Source organism: Pempheris klunzingeri, chromosome 14 (genome assembly GCF_042242105.1).
Source record: "Pempheris klunzingeri isolate RE-2024b chromosome 14, fPemKlu1.hap1, whole genome shotgun sequence".
NCBI classification, from domain to species: Eukaryota; Metazoa; Chordata; class Actinopteri; order Acropomatiformes; family Pempheridae; genus Pempheris; species Pempheris klunzingeri.
The window spans coordinates 21,758,145-21,774,262 of record NC_092025.1 but is presented as its reverse complement, the minus strand read 5'-3'; the positions used below and the strand labels follow the sequence as shown (position 1 = coordinate 21,774,262).

Sequence of the window (16,118 nt, the reverse complement as noted above, 5' to 3'; positions counted from 1 at the left end):
AACACTCCATGGCAGCACATTTACTGAGTAACATGACTCCAATGTTTGGCTTTTCTTTTTTTTTTTTTTAACCAGAGACAATAGTGAAATGATTCTAAATGATTTTTTTTTTTTGCAATCCTCATTTCTAACTGCAAAATTTACAAAATCAGAAACCCAGAAAATAGAAATTCAGTAACGTATCTGTTGTACATCCCCCCCCTCAAAAACTGAAGAAAAAAAATGCACTTAACATTTCCACCAAGAACAATTTGCTTCAGTCGGCCCTGCACTTGTCTTTTTCAGCCAGCAGGGGGCAGACAGTTCATATTCCATGCTTCATAAAGCCACAGCAAGGCTTCCAAATCCAAAGTCTACAAGCCGCCTTGAACATTTTACCAGCAACACTTTGAAACGGAGGAAAATCTCAGCGGTGCTGTTACCTGCTAATGTGTCTCACAAAGGGACACAAAGCTTAAACCGCTGTTCACCAGCGTCTGGCTTCACATGCAAAATCTACATATATATATATATATATATATATACTACATCTTCAAGACCTTCAAAGCCACAATAAAAACATGGATTCATATATACGGCCTCAGCGAGGGTTCAGGTACAGCTAGTGCAGGCCGCTCTGGAACTGTCAATTACACTGGGTTAGTTTTCTTTTGTAAAATGTCAAATTAAATCTGATTACTTTTTGATATCTTACAAAAGATTAGCTTACTGCATGTTTCCAGGATGTCTCACAAGCTAAAATCTCATTTTAACTCAAGGGACTTTTGTATGTAAACTCAGTGGGGGGACAAAAGCATGTGAGACATTTTATTTAGTTGCTGAATTTGTAAGATATAAAACATTTCATAATCTTATATTATTTCTAGCTTTTCTAAGACAAAAACATTCAGATTTTCCCATTAGGTCGACTATTCATGTGATTCTAAAGCTTTAGGATAAAATGTACAACTCCAGGCCAATAATGTCACCAATAATCAAACCGGTCCAGTTTCTCTCAGAGCCAAAACCGAAAAGCTGTAGAATAGAAAAAAGAAAACTGCCTTGAATACCAACTTCTGCTGATTTCCCATCTTGCTAATTGCAGCTAAAGATTCCCAAAGCCCTCTCTGCTAAAACGATTACAGGTACACACTCATACACTAATAATGCTTCCAACAGATACAACGTCAAGTGTAAATGTAGCGTTCAGGCTGATCTGCTGCCTGACAGCTGCTGCTCCCTGGGGAATGTTCAACAAAATGGGAGGAGTGCTTGAGGGGACGATCTACTGGGGCAAATAAAAAAAAAAAAAAAAAAAAAAACACAAACACCTCATGACATTGACCCTGTGCTGTTTTGATTCCTACAAGTCTTCCCTGGAAACTCAGACGGGCCGGGGTTTGCTGATACTTCCTGCTACGTTATTTCGAGATCACAACTTGTTAACAACAACTTTTGTCATTTTGTTTGAGAGTCACAGTTTTAGCCACGATCACACGTGATGTTTTTTTTTTTTTTTCTTTGCAGTACTGTGATCTGTTGGTTGAGAGGAATGACGTAGTGAAACCGACTTTGATGGACAAACACCTGTTATACTGACATGATGAGACGTTTCAGCTGACATCACGAGAGAAGACCTTTGACACAGAGAGAAAACGCTCCGATTTAATCACTATTTTAAAATGATGGGCTTAAAAAACTAAATGGCAAAGTTTGCCCATGTTCGTTGACCCAATATGCTTGAAACTAAATTCTTGTCAGATCGTCTGAAAAGTCCTTTTTGATGGCTGAATCGATACAGTCAGCGTCCGTCAATATCTGGGACTGAGACAACAACGACCCAACAAGAGACTGGCCAGATGTTTGGAGGGGTTTGAACGCGTCCCTCATCTTGTGACAACATTTGTACGATGGGCTGGATAGAGACTACAAAGACACGCAAAATACACTTAACACAACACAAGATGTTGTCTGATAATCAAGTTGTGATTTGGAGAAAATTTGACCTAAAAAATAACAACTTCAGCCCATCTGAGCTTCCATAGCTGACAGAGCAGAAACCCTGTAGTTGAAATGTAACCGTGTACAAAACTTGTTTCAAAAAGACGGCAAACCTGAAATACAACTGACAATCTTTCTAGAAAAAAACAAAAAAAAAGAGTCAGAAGAAAAGACAATATTAGACAATACTTCTCTGGTATATTGTTACTCTGAAAGTCGTTACCATAAAGTCAGAAACTGCTATGATCGGTGCAAATGCTGAGCATCGCGACGGGAAGTCTAGTCATTGTGCAAAAAACATCCAACATCAAACTAATGAATCCGACGGACACGGTTGTGCATCTGTGTGAGACGTTTAAAGGCAACGAACAGAAAACAGAGTCAAAGTCAGCATGCAGACGAAGAACAAAGTAAGGCCACTGAACGTCTCGGCTGGCTTCCCTGCCTGAAAGCTCCACAAACGTACTGCTCGACTAAGATGTTCGTCACAGCGCGTGTTCTCAAAACAGAACAAGACAGAAACCTGTTCACGAGGTTTTTGGTGTTTTGGCAGCTTTTTTTTTTTTCCTGCATTTCTGCTGAATTCAGAGAAGGCTTCGTAGACTGTCGCTAAGGGTCGTCGAGGGTTGAGGTTTAACAGCACGCGCTGGGAAAGTGAATCAGCTTCAAAGTGAGGACGCTGAAGTTATTCTCGTGTTCCGGTCTCGCCAACACAAGCTGCTTTCCCTTACGGACCTTAGATTTAGATACAGACGGCTGATGGCATGCAGGAAGGATCTGGTTACGGTTGTATTGACCGCCATGGAACACGGGAGCAGCTTTGAGCACTTTTGGGGAGGTTTGGACAGGGTTGCTGGAGTGTCTCAGAAGTTTCATGTGAAACTTTAATCATCTTAAGCATCTGTTCCAATTTTGAGGCTATGCAACAAGTAACTTCTTTAAACTGAAGCTCGGCTTCCTTTCCTTACTTTCCCTCCACATTAACATCAATGTCCACTTTCATGCACAGTTTGTCCCGATAACCTAAACATTCAAAAGTTCATACACCCCTTAAAAAGTTCAAGACGACGTGCCACAGGGTACAAAACACAAGGGAAACAACTGAAATCATCAACGTGAGAGCTAACATAGCTTATAATCAGTCTAAGGCAAAACAAGAAAAGAAACAGAACGAGTAGTGGGTTGGTGAATTTCGGAGCTTTCTGACAACATACTGTGTAGGCTATCACTGTGGACCAAAGTCCTGTAGTCCATGCCAGCCCCCCTCTGCACTGGGATCTTCCAGGATGACCGATGGGGGAGCCTCACACCCGGAAGCTCTCTCCTTTGCCGTCAATGTGGCGCAGACGCAGGTAGACGTCGGTGCCGATGCCCTGCATAGACTGTAAGGACAGAGAGCCGCCCAGGTACTCTGCGTAGGCCGTGGACGTGGGCAAGCCGAAGCCAAACCTGCAGAACGGAGACACAGACGGCAGGTTTGAGATGGAACTCAGGTATCGTTTCTTTATTTCCTAAGTATCGCACTCATACTTGGAACATCAGCTCTGTGACTGTGTTACTGTACAGCGCCATGTCTTTCCTTTACAGGAGTGTAAGCACTTATAATGATTTTTACTTGGACTGGATGCTACTTGTATTTTTTATGTATTTATTTTTATATCAATATAATATCATTATACTAAATTCTCTTTTATACATACAAGGTAAGTGAAGGTGGCTGAGGATTTTAAAGGGCTCTGTTTTTAGCTGCTTTTAGCTCTAGTAGTTTTTAAGCTCCTGTTTTTATAATAAAAAGATCATTTTCTAAAAATGATATTGAAGTTCTACTGTGTCTGTGCTGCAGGGCTACCTGCCTGACGTCTGGTTGAACGTGGTCTGTTATTGGTAAAACATGAACCTGAAAGTGAACTGCAGATGAACTGGGAAATGTCTGCAGCCAAACATGAGCGGCCATCGGACCCAGGAAGTCACTGCCGAGCCACGAGTGTCATTTGGTGAGAGAGCGGTGGTGTTTTTCCTCTTTGTGCGTTTCGTGTGGGTGCCAGGTCGTCTGCTGGTATTTCTGACAGCTTACCCGTGCATTGGGCTGGACTGGTTTCCACTGTTGGTAATGTTGTTGAAGAGGTTGCTCATGCGGGGGTCCTGTGCGCTCTCCTCAGCCGTGCTGAAGTGGTAGTCCATCACCTTGTCGATGATATTATGAGGGATGCCCCCACCCCGGTCTGAAATCCTTAAAAAGGGAGAAAGAAGAAGGTTAGAACTGGCAGCTTTGACCGACTCAGTACTTCACTGCTGTAATGTCCTTCTGCTGGGTTTAAATGCCCCCCTCCTGAAAACACAGCAGCCAAGTCTCTGAAAAGGACTCATGAAGCTGGATTCTCTTCTTGAGCTAAGGGGTCAGAGGCTTTTCTAGCGACAGCTGAATGGTCTCTGTGGTCAAGGTGGACTGCTCTGCCTCTGATCCCTCTCACCAGAGCAAACACACCATTAAATATCGGTACAGTCTGCAACGCTCAGCCGCTCACCTGATGACAAAATCAATGTCGTTGTTGGCGATGGTGACGACCACGTCGGGCACGTTGTACGGCGTGTCCAGATGGCTCTCCATGGTGGCCCTGAGGAGACAAATGGGTGGATGTCAGGTGGATGTTATTATTTTATTCCTTTTTTGTGCTTAGTATTATGTTATTTAGAAATGTATACTGTACTGCAACAAATGGCAAACTGTTTACCCTTTTGCACAAGTTTGAAAATAAATCGAAATTAAAAAAAAAACTAGTAAACCACTGGAGAAAGTAAACGTGGTGGTTGAGGAATAAGACTGAACTGATCTGTCTCCCTGTATTCAGTGTTTAGGTTAGTTATTATTTGATGAGTCTATTTTCCTGCAGCGTTCTTCACTCTGTGCTGTCATTTCTTGGTTATGTGCTGTTTGTTTTTGTGTTGGAAATATTCAGAGGAGGTTTGCTAACATTTAGTTGTTCTGGACTGTTGTTAAATACAAGGTACACTTTGACCCAGGCCCAGTTCTCATAAACACAGAGGTCCTTCGAGGACGCGTTCATGGACTCTGCTCTGTCTAATGAAGCTCTAAATCAAAACAGACTGCAAATAACAGCTTTGTAAGTGGCCTCTCCCTCTTCTGTCCTCTTCACCATGAACCAGGATGAATGCTGGGAATGTCTCCAACACCAGTAACCAGCTCCAGACGAGAGCTGCTCTGAACACAAGTAAACACTACTGATTAACTCTTTACTCCTCCTCATCGCTCAATCAGCAGTCAGAGACCATTTAACCAACCAAACCCTGTTATTAGGATATTTTATTGATTACCAAGTGTTAGTTTTGTCTTTGCAGGCTCCTTCTGATTAGATAAAACAGAGCATGCAGGTAACTACATTTTCTATGAAGGCTAAAAACTAAAACTAAAAAATGTGACAAACAATTTATTTTTAAAAAAAGATAATGTTTCTGCACATTTTTAAGCATCATTAGAATAAAACAAGGTTGGTATACAGACAGAATGAATGTATCCACAGTGAATGAATGAATATGTCTTAATTTGACAGAGTGAGCGTTAATGTCTCTGTATTATTTCATGTGTAAAGGTAAAGTATTTTTCTGTTTTACGATGACGTCGTTCAAGCTGAAACACTTCACATTCATCTGTTTTATGTTCTAAGATTTCCTTTTTATTTATACTGCACTGAACTCCTCTGTGTACAGACTTTCAAACAAGGCTTCACTTTAATGAGGATCTTAAAGAGTCCAAGCAGAGTTATTTTAGATTCACTTCAGTTTCACTCTCTCACTGGGATCGCTCATTTAGAGCGGTGGCTCCCAAAACGGGAGCCCAATTACAGACCGCTTGAGACTGGAAGCATTTGCATATGAGAGACGCTTACACTTTAGAAAAAAGCCCTGACATGCTCACCTAGACATTTCACTATCTTCTGTTAAGTTTCATTAAGAAAAAGAACTATTATAATTTCTTTTGGTTTGAATTTAAGAAAGAGGTCTGACCAAGTCAATGTTACATATAAAAGGTTAATATCCATCCATGCCTGTATCCTCTGAATGCCACGACTGGTTTGTGTCTTGTTCCAGGAAAATACAGGATACTCTTTATGATGAATGACTTTACCGAGAAAAGATTTTAGAAGGAAAGTGCTCTCCTAACATTTAAGTTAATCCTCCATAAATTATGCCATTTTCTACCATTAGAGAAATTAAGTCCAGAGGCGAAATTGTGGGTTTACTTTTGGAGGCTTTTTGGTCTTTTGGGTGTTGAATTTTAATTTGGAATGAAGGTTTTGACTTGTGTTTGTGATCTACGTGTTAAGGATGAGGTATGGCCTTCTGACAATAAGGGGAAAAAACTAAATAAGAGAATTTAGAACAAAGGACGTAGAAAAAAAAGAGTGAGTCTATTTTCCTTCCAACTTTGATGCATCAGAAGAGCATCACCAGTGAGCCCTGTATCCTGCCGACACTTGACTGTCGTTACATCTCGACTGTTCCTAACGTCTGAACGTGAACAAACTCCTTCGTGCAGAGCGTGAATGAGCCGTAAACTCACCTCATGGCGTTCTTGAGGAGCTCGGGCAGGATGTAATCCAGAGGCAGAGGGATGAAGGGGAAGCGAGCTGCCACGTGGCCGTTGATCCTCACCCGGGGCGAGTTACCGTACTGGTGCTCACACAGACGCCTGGTGGACACGAAGGACACATCGAGAGCTTTGACCACGACATACAGGATCTCATCTGCTGCTGTGAAACGTTGCTTAACGGGGTTTAGACCCCGGTTTGAGAACAGTGGGGTCAGGTTTTGGGACGGCAGGTGACTAACAGCTCTTTTCTGACCGTGTCACTGAGGATTCAGCAGGAACAGTTCCACACAGGAAGATTATTAAAGTGCATTAAAGTGAACAAAATCTCTAAAAAAACAAGATTGAACACACAGTTTTGAAGACTAAAGACAATAAGAGCATACGTGGCTGGAGTGACGTGCACTTTACCAATATTTGTTAGTTTTAAACACTTAAACTGAACTCTAAATGTCCACTATGGTCACCATCCTAGTTCAGTGCTAACATGATAACATTTGCTGATTAGCATGAACACAAAGTGCGACTGAGGTCAAAAAGAACGTCACTGAAAATACTACTTGTATTAAGCTGCACAATATGACGCCATATATCATGTGACGGAAGAAAAACATCTCTCGTTTCATATCATTCTTTATCGTTAATAGTCGTAAATCACTCGTGGTGGTAACGTTTGTTATCATTTGAACGACACTTCACGTTCCTGTGCGAGGCAAAGCAAACAAACCTGGAGGACAGTGAACGTGACACAGAGCAAGGTCGTTCTGAACAGGAGAAAGACAGAAAGAGGAGCTGCTTCTGTCGCATGGACGTGGTTTGGGTCTGAAATACCATATTATATATTTCTACATTCATAATCTATATTACAGAGGTGAATTGGCAGCATTCAGTGGTCTGTTGTCATGTATAACAGACCGTTGCTATGGACGTAGTTTGGATAACGCAAGAAATAAAATCATTTTTAAAATCAATAAAAATCGTTTTAAGTCCGTATTTTGTGTCAAATTGTTGATTTCTTCAGCATGAAGCTGTGTAATAAACAGGAGAAGGTACATTACTGCAAAACGAACCCCGATAGGGTGATTTATTGACATGCTTAACTGTAAATGAGAAAAAAGGAGAAAAATGGAGTAAGTAAATTAAAAATGTAACAATAAATGTCCATGTGGTCATTTTATGGACATTATTTATTCATTAATTTTGCAGAAAACATGACGACACGTCATCTGGACACGAGCTGACTTCTATGGAGATAAGATACTCTGGACAACCTGGTCAGTCCTGAGCTCAGGTATGTTAGAGATGTGTTGATATGAGTGTTTTGTAGTTACAGTCATACTTTACATGTCCAGATTTGCACGGCCCAAAACAACAACTACAGAGAAATGGGTTATTTCCAGTCTGGTTGACGGACTATTAGTTCATCAACTCGACTCAGTAAAAGTGCCCGACTCCAAAAAAAAAAAAAAGGTCATTTGATAAGATTACAGAAGGTAAACAAGAATGATAGCTCATATCTCATTCACAGCTCCAGGCGCTGGAACAAGTGTGCTCCTGAGAGTTTATCAGCTGAACTCTGACTTCTCTCAGTCAACAGAGCGCTCATACAGGAGCGGAAAGTCATCGAAAAGGTGATAAACAAACAAAGCCGTGCAGCTAAACGCTTACCTGGCAAAGTCCACCCACTTCTCTATGATCTTTTTGGGGGAGAGACGTCTGCATATCATCCCGACAAAATCAGGCTGAAAGGAGCAGAAATATATGAGAAATAAACTCTATTTATTTAACAATAGCTGTTAAAAGTGTAGTTTAAATTTAACTGTGACTGTAATTAGTCTCAATCAGTAGTTTTAACGTGACTGCTGCCGGCCTGCGGGAAGGATCTTCTTCTTCCTTCTGTGAGTCTATTTTAGTTAATTAATGCGTTCAGTTGCCATTAGAGCAGCATTTAAACAGCCAGGACAAACACGGAAACGTATCTGATGCTTCCTCTTGTTTGAGTAATGTTTGCTGAGAGGTTTAAAAGTCCCTCGAATGGCAGTGACAGACAGACTTACATTGTCTTCGTGGAGCGCTAAATGGTGCGTGGCCAACATCCGGATACCCAGACGAGAGCACAGCGTTGTGTCCAGGAAGCTGCGGAGGATCGTCTCATCCTGCAATAACAGGGAAAACAAATGCTCCAATAGTGCCGTCACAAACAAACATCACATGAATGAACACAGATTTACTTTGAAACTTAAATCTGGAATATTAGTTCTCCTCGTGAATCTTAAAATCAGATTAGCAGGTTTCATAAGCAAAAGAATGAAACATCTAAAAAAAAAAAAAAGGGAGATTCAAGACACTCAACAATTTTTAAAATTTGAATTCAGACCCTAAACAGGATTTGAAGTCCTTCCACTTTCCCTGATGTAAGTGATGAAACGTCCTAAACAGAATCCTCTGCACAGGGTGTTATCAGAGCATCATTAGTGGGAAGTCATTTCCAACATAAGGTCCATCCTGCAGTTATGTTTGGTGCCCTGACAGTTCAGTGGGTGCAGCTCTTACCTGAACGTGTCTGCGACACTCCCTGAAGCCCTGAGCCAGCATGGTGACCACGTCTTTGTGGTCGTCCAGCAGCTGCTGCACCAGCTTACAGAAGCGAGCCTCCATGTCCTGATCCTTGATCTGTAAATGGATCAGTAGGACACACTTCAGATGTCTAAAACTCAGCGCGGTGTACATTTTCACAACACTCAGTCCATCAGAAGAACAACAGCCGTGTCATATTCACCGCTCATATCGTAGATCGTACAGCTGCCTTGTTTATGTACTGAAGGATCAAATGCATTTTTCTCACACCTGCTGTTGCTGCTGTGTTTCTGATGTTATTGTCATGTTATGTGTTTGTGTCTTGGCTCACTTGTAAAAGAGATTTTAATCCCAAACGTGTCACTCGAGGCATTCTACGGTCTCCTGTTTCTGATTTCTTATTTATGACAGACCGTTGCTATGGACGCCGTTCTGACAGCAGAAGTAAGGACATTTTGAAATCAATAAAATCGTTTTTATGTCAAAATTCTGTGTCACATTGTTGATTGCTTTAGTACAAAAAGATGATGATGATGATGAACAGCAGCCATTACTGCAAACAGAAACTTTCAGGATGTTTTGAGAGCTGCATCACAGTGCTGGGGTTCATTTTATAATAATAATAATAATAATAATAATAATAATAATAATAATAATAATAATAATAATAATAATAGGCTCCCTGTACATTATCCCTTACCTATAAACACTGTAAGAGGTATTTTTTCTGACTTTGACAAGTCTGTTTTTAGTGAACTGTTCAGATCAGGCTCAGTCTGAATGCAAGAACAAACGGGTGCCTGAATTTGTACAGCAGAGAACTGAAAACATGTTCAGCAGGTCTTCTTTACCCAGAACTCAGCAACAGCAAAAGAGTTAAATAAGGATCATCTCTGTCACTGTCAACCAAGACAGAAGTGAGGAGGACTGACCCACATTCCTCTCTGAGCATGTTTTCTGAAACTGAATCCACCCTGAACAGTAAATTAGGATTGCATAAGTTGTCAGTTCTTGTTAGCTTAAAAAAAAAAAAACAGAGTTGTTATGATGTTTGAAGCTGAATGTTTTCAAAGAGATAGTAATCATGTTATCTATTACGTGTTTATTTACTGAGGAAAAAGTTAACTCTTCTTTCCAAAGATCATTTAAGGAAAATGAAAAGTGGTTCCAGACTGTCAAAAATAAAAGTTTGCATCTTTTTTAAAACTGTAAATCAGATACATTTTGGGGAATTTGGGTGAAACTAAATCAGGAATGTGAAGACATCACTCGAGGCTGTTTGTTAAATAGATAAACTTAATGGGGAAAAACTGCAGGAGGAATTAGGAGCCAAGGTTACATTTGGACTGAAGTGCTAGACAGATTAACCAGTCCTGGAGCTGAACTGAACTAATGACCCTGTGTGTGTGTGTGTGTGTGTGTGTGTGTGTGTGTGTGTGTGTGTGTGTGTGTGTGTGTGTGTGTGTGTGTGTGTGTGTGTGTGTGTGTGTGTGTGTGTGTGAGACACTCACCTGGGGAAAGTCAATGAGCATGTGGTAGGCTCTGATATACAATTCATGCTGTAAGAGAGGACAGGAGAGGTGGAGGCTGCAGTTAAACTGGTTCTCTGTGATCGTCCATCCAACCATAAAGCATCGCAGCAGCAGCCCTGGCCCCTGACTGGGCCCCGGCCCTGGCCCCTGACTGTGCCCCGGCCCCCGGCCCCTGACTGGGCCCCACACCACTACTGACCGGTCCACATGTGGATTACATTTCAGGATGCTTCTGCGTGGTGAATTCTCAGTGTTACCAACAAAGTTGAACTCCTCCTCCCTATAAAACAAACTCTGGTCCACAGTTACATGACTAAAACCACATATATCAAACTTGAATTCATCATCTGGATGCACAGGTGTTAAAACTAAAAACAACCTTGTTTTCTCTTTGAGTGAAGAGCTGATAGAGTGAGGAAAGCCACCCTGACCTACATTACAGCTGGTAACACAAAAGGAGCTGCGCTTTATGTAATCGGCACAGAGGAGCTCTGTGATACCAGAAAGGAAGGAATCTAGGTGAAAGTTCATCAGCAATGGGACGTGCAGAGGCGGTGAAACGGTTATGATGGGACGGCGGAGAAGGGCAGGGAGAGGGAGGGAGCACCGTTCGACGTACGAGAAGCCCTCACCGAAAATAAAAACCATGACACATGTTGATCCAGACTCTGAGATCAGGTAACAGTTTGTTCTAGCTAGTTTTATGGCCTTTATTAGCTGAGGTTTTGAGTCATCTGTGTGTGTGAGGCTTGTGCCACCAGCCCCGTACAAGGGGGTTTAAAGGAATTTTGTTTGTCCAAACTGGCATTTGAAAAACTCAGCAGCAATGCGTCTTTCCAAGAACAGCGTCCAGGCTGCTCTGGATATATCTGATATATCCCACAGACGTCGCTGTGAACAGCTTCTGCTGGACTGACCTTCGCCAGAAGAAACAAACGGTGACAACAGAACAAACTTCAGTGTACCAGCCCTTGAAAGTCCTTTAACAGGCCGTGCAACATCCCCTCTCGTGTTCCCGCTCTTGTGAGAATAAAAGCTTAGCGAATCTGTACTGTCATGTCACGCTGACCCACATACGGAATAGTGGTGGTTACGTCTGCGCACATGTGTTGTACTGTATTACACAAGCAGAGCAGGAATTTCTGGCACAAGTTCGCCTGCTTCCAAGGTGCAAGTCTGAAGAGGTCAAATCTCATTTGTACTATAATATACCAAAAGTATCATCATCATAACTTCATTTATCAGACAGTCACATATATCCCCAATACTTTTATCCATAAACATTCTTACTGAAATGATGGGACAATATCTAGGTCAATATCAATCAACCTTTATTTATATAGTGCCAATTCATAACAAACATTCTCTCATGACACTTCTCATAAAGAGCAGGTCTAAACCAAACTCCATAACTAAGAGAGACCCATGATTCAAGAATGGAAAGTTCAAGGATTCAAGAAAACCCACACGAGGAAATATCACTTTCACAAGGGAAAACTACACCTGCATTGTTTGTTAATAGTGCAAGAGCAGCTGTTGGCCTCCTGTCTGCCATCAGGAAGATGACTGTTTGCCAAAGTGCAAATCAAACCGCTGGAATCGATTGTTTGTTCCATCCTGCGTCGAGCTGCTGAACGCTAAATCAGTAAATCTGGCGATGCAACAGAGCAACGTGCGACAAACACACAAACTCTGTAGCTCATAGTGCTTTCATTCTTTTTAAGCCGTCGTGTTTTCAGTGTTAATGTGCGGTCAAACGTCTCCTTTGTGTTCTTAAGATGTTTTATGTGAAGCAGCGGGCTGCAGCACTGACACACTTTCCCCTCAGGGACAAATAAAGTTTGCTCTATCCTATTCGGCTCTAAATGGTAAACGGCCTCAGGGCTGCACATCAGGAGCAGTTTGGCTCAGTGTCACTTGGACATGTGGACATGAGGTGAACCACCAATTGCCGACTTGCTCTACCTCAAACACTCCTTCCCACTGAGAACAATGGAGGTGGCAGCGGTATCCACTCTCTCCGGAACAGTTTCCCTCCTTTTGTTCAAAGTTTAGCCGCCCTCTTGTCACTTTCTTATTATAGAACCTGCTGCTGCATCATGAGAACTGGTGTTCTTACCACTTGCAGAATGGTGGGGTTGCAACCGATGATGAAGGGCAGACTGCGGAAGCCCTTGATGCGATGGGCGATCCGTACAGGCAGCTCCTTGTGTAGGTACTTGGCACTGCTCTGAGATCACACACACACACACACACACACACACACACACAGATAAGAGTGAGTCACACCGATCAAAGAGCTTCTCATTAAACATAAACTTGGCAGTTCTATCAGTGTGATGTTTACCAAGATGTGGTGTCCATCAGGAGACTTCCCAGAATACAGCAGGGTTGCTAAGGTCAGCCGCACTGAGGCCTGAGGAGACAGTGACACATACAGGGACGTTCACATTCAGTCAGAAGAAACAGTTGTAAAACTCAGAAAAACATTTCCTGAGCGACACTCCTGCAGGAATAAAGAGGGCAGGCTATTGTGTTGCTATTTCCCCAATACTAGTGTTTACTAGAGCTTCGGTACAGAGAAATATACGTGTTTGTCTATAAACCCTTTTTTTAATCTAACAAAAGAGACAGTTTTTAAATGTTTTATGTCATATTAACACAAGCAGCCACACAAGAACTTAAAACGTTGTAGAATAAGTAGGACAAATTATAAGTATGACCAGACATTCAATGCCTGCTTTCAATACATGACACACATTTTGGTTGGCACAGCTCAAACGCCTTAACTGTCTTACATTAGCTTCTCACAAATGTATCATTGCATAATGTCAGATGATAAATAACAGGAACTTGCTATACAGAAACGCCACAGACGTGTCTGAGGGCATTTAGAAACAATATCTGCACCATAAGATTTGTTTTTGACCCTAAAATGTCCCATTCAGCACGTATCTTTGCCACAACTCTTTAAAAAATACGATGGGATGGAATCAGACGTGTTTTTATGTTAAATAACAAATATCAGAGGATTTAACTCAACTATAAATATTTGTAATGGCTTTAAAAATCCAGTCTCTACTAAAAACTCTTTAAATAATCACAATTTAAACCACAGTTTTGCTTGCAGGAAGTCGGCCGAGCTCTGCCGGAGTCACCGATGAGCATCACGTGTTTCCGAACAGTGGGAGGTGAATAACTGTGTGGGGATTTCAGGGCATTGGATCAACGATTTAATGAACACTGCTACACCTACAAGAAAATGATGTGCAACGTGATTTCAAAGCCGCCCACATAACCTCCCCACGGTCAGAAACACTAACTGATAAAAAAAAACATGGCAAATATTAAACCAGCTTGTGACTAAAGCCTTGACAACAGAGCTGCAGCCAGTAACATCGGTCTTACTTAGGCAAGCGTTGGGATTATTGTCCATGCCTGCTAAGACCCTGCATATCCGCATCTGGAGGAGGAATGTTAATGGTGTCAATGCACCTAGAACACACTGGTCTCATGTTAATACCCAGCGTAGATGGGGCCCAACTAGCACACACACTCAGTCAAACGGTTATTGATTCTACGAGCCGGATCTGTGTTTACCCTTCTATGATAGTGTGACAGGGTTTGCTCAAGTGCACACAGAGGCGGGACGTGTTTTCTGGAATGTAAAAACACACAATAATGTACATCTGGAATGATTTTCCCCGGACCAGGAAGATCCACAGCAAGGTCACTGTCTCCACTCCCACGCTGCAGGTTGGGAACCACTGCATGAGGTTAATGTGTGACCGTACAAGATAAATCCTGCAGCTGACTACAATCAGCCAGATCGGCGGCTACGAGCACCAGTAGCTCCATCTGCAATCAACAGATTAACAGCTTTATTACTTCACTGACACCTTCACTTTAATTGCTCTGAACAATTCCATGTTTCTTTTGTAGCTGCAGTCTGTGTAGTATGGTGGTGTGTTATTTCTCTATTTGCAGCTGCAAATTCCTTCCTCATTTTACTGTGAAGAAATACTGACGACACACTGAGAGAAAACGCTGACTATTGTGAGATCTGGGAGACATTTCATAAGTTTTCTATTAAACCGTCCAGGCATTAAAAGCCTTCTGGGGAAAAAGGAGGGGGGTGATTTTTGACCACAAATAAGTCACTGTGTTACAAATCTTTAATTTTACCTCCCTGAACACTGGAGCTTCTGGTCAAGCTGCTGAGAGTTTGGTGCTTTAACATAGTAAAACTGAGTTTGACATGTTTCAACTAGTGCTGCCACATTTGCATTGATTCATCCTGTCAGTCAATCATTGTTTGCTCTATAAGAGGTGGAAGAAGAAAATGACAGACATAACTAAAGTTGCCATAATGAGAGCTGATATTTAGGCTTTCTTAAATTAATTTATAATGTGAAAAAGGCATAGAGGCTGGAGAAGCAGCTAGATCGCAATTGCCTTCATATGATCAGGGTCATCTTAACCTCCAAACTGAACACCGTCCACTCTCATTGTGGGTCAATCTTCAAACACAGATTACAGTTCAAATACAAACTTTGTATGGACGACATTTCTTGTACGGAGACCAAAGGCGACAACAAGCCATTCGGCTGTCAGGACTTGCAAAGTGATGGTGTAACTTTGTCCGAAATTAACAAAAAATCAGCGATGTTAGCTAGCTAAACATTTTGTTCTAATGAAAACCGTCACGCTGCATTCACGTCCTCGGGAGGAAATCGGTCAAATAGCGGTTACATAAAGTAACAGGGTTGGTTATTAAAAATATATATTCAAATCGTACAAATAAACCCTGTAATGTAATAACAGCGGTTCATCCCTGTTCCCAGATCCGGAATATTAACTTAACTGAGCTTATTAGCTTTGAACACTAACGTGAATCGGTCCTTTGTCGGTGTCGGTGAACGCAGCACCAGCCGTGCTACCAGCTAGCATTACTACCAGGCTACAGCTAGCTTACGCCCTCGCTGCTCCGGTAGTCATGAGTACGGAGGAGCACACCGGCGGAAAAGTCACATTCTTACCTTCTCTGCGGAAACGTCAATTGCTGACTGGTTGTAAAACGACGTGACAGTCTTCGACCGCTCCCTGGCCAGCTCCGAAAACCCCTGCATGGAGGACGTGGACCGAAATCTGTGGCTCCCCGTGCTTGACATCGGCGGCACTGTTTTGGTGAGCGGGGCCAGCAAGAGGCTGCCGAGCCTCGGCCTGGCCCTGCAGGAAGCACCGCTCAGCATCTCCACCGCTATAGCCGCCAGTCCCGGACGCATTTGGAGACGAGCTGTGTGAGTGAACAGGGCCGCCCTGTTCCCGTACAAGCACTGAATTCTTGGGTTGCTACGAGGCCATCGGGGTCGGTTCGCAATGGTGCACAAAGGCACGTATCTGAATACAGTAGAGAGGGTACA

The 16,118-nt window shown here is 42.3% G+C and overlaps 1 protein-coding gene across 1 annotated transcript; it reads right to left on the bottom strand.

Annotated features, from left to right (window-relative positions):
- Positions 1–3,247: 3,247 nt before the first annotated feature.
- Positions 3,248–16,118, bottom strand: bckdk (branched chain ketoacid dehydrogenase kinase). The gene is made up of 11 exons (XM_070843474.1): positions 15,735–16,118; positions 13,043–13,111; positions 12,815–12,925; positions 10,675–10,722; positions 9,140–9,259; positions 8,644–8,742; positions 8,255–8,328; positions 6,560–6,688; positions 4,506–4,595; positions 4,055–4,210; positions 3,248–3,429 (listed from the first exon to the last, which is right to left on the bottom strand). The coding sequence occupies exons 1-11, from the start codon at positions 15,978–15,980 to the stop codon at positions 3,285–3,287; spliced, it is 1,287 nt and encodes a 428-aa protein (XP_070699575.1). The 5' UTR covers positions 15,981–16,118; the 3' UTR covers positions 3,248–3,284.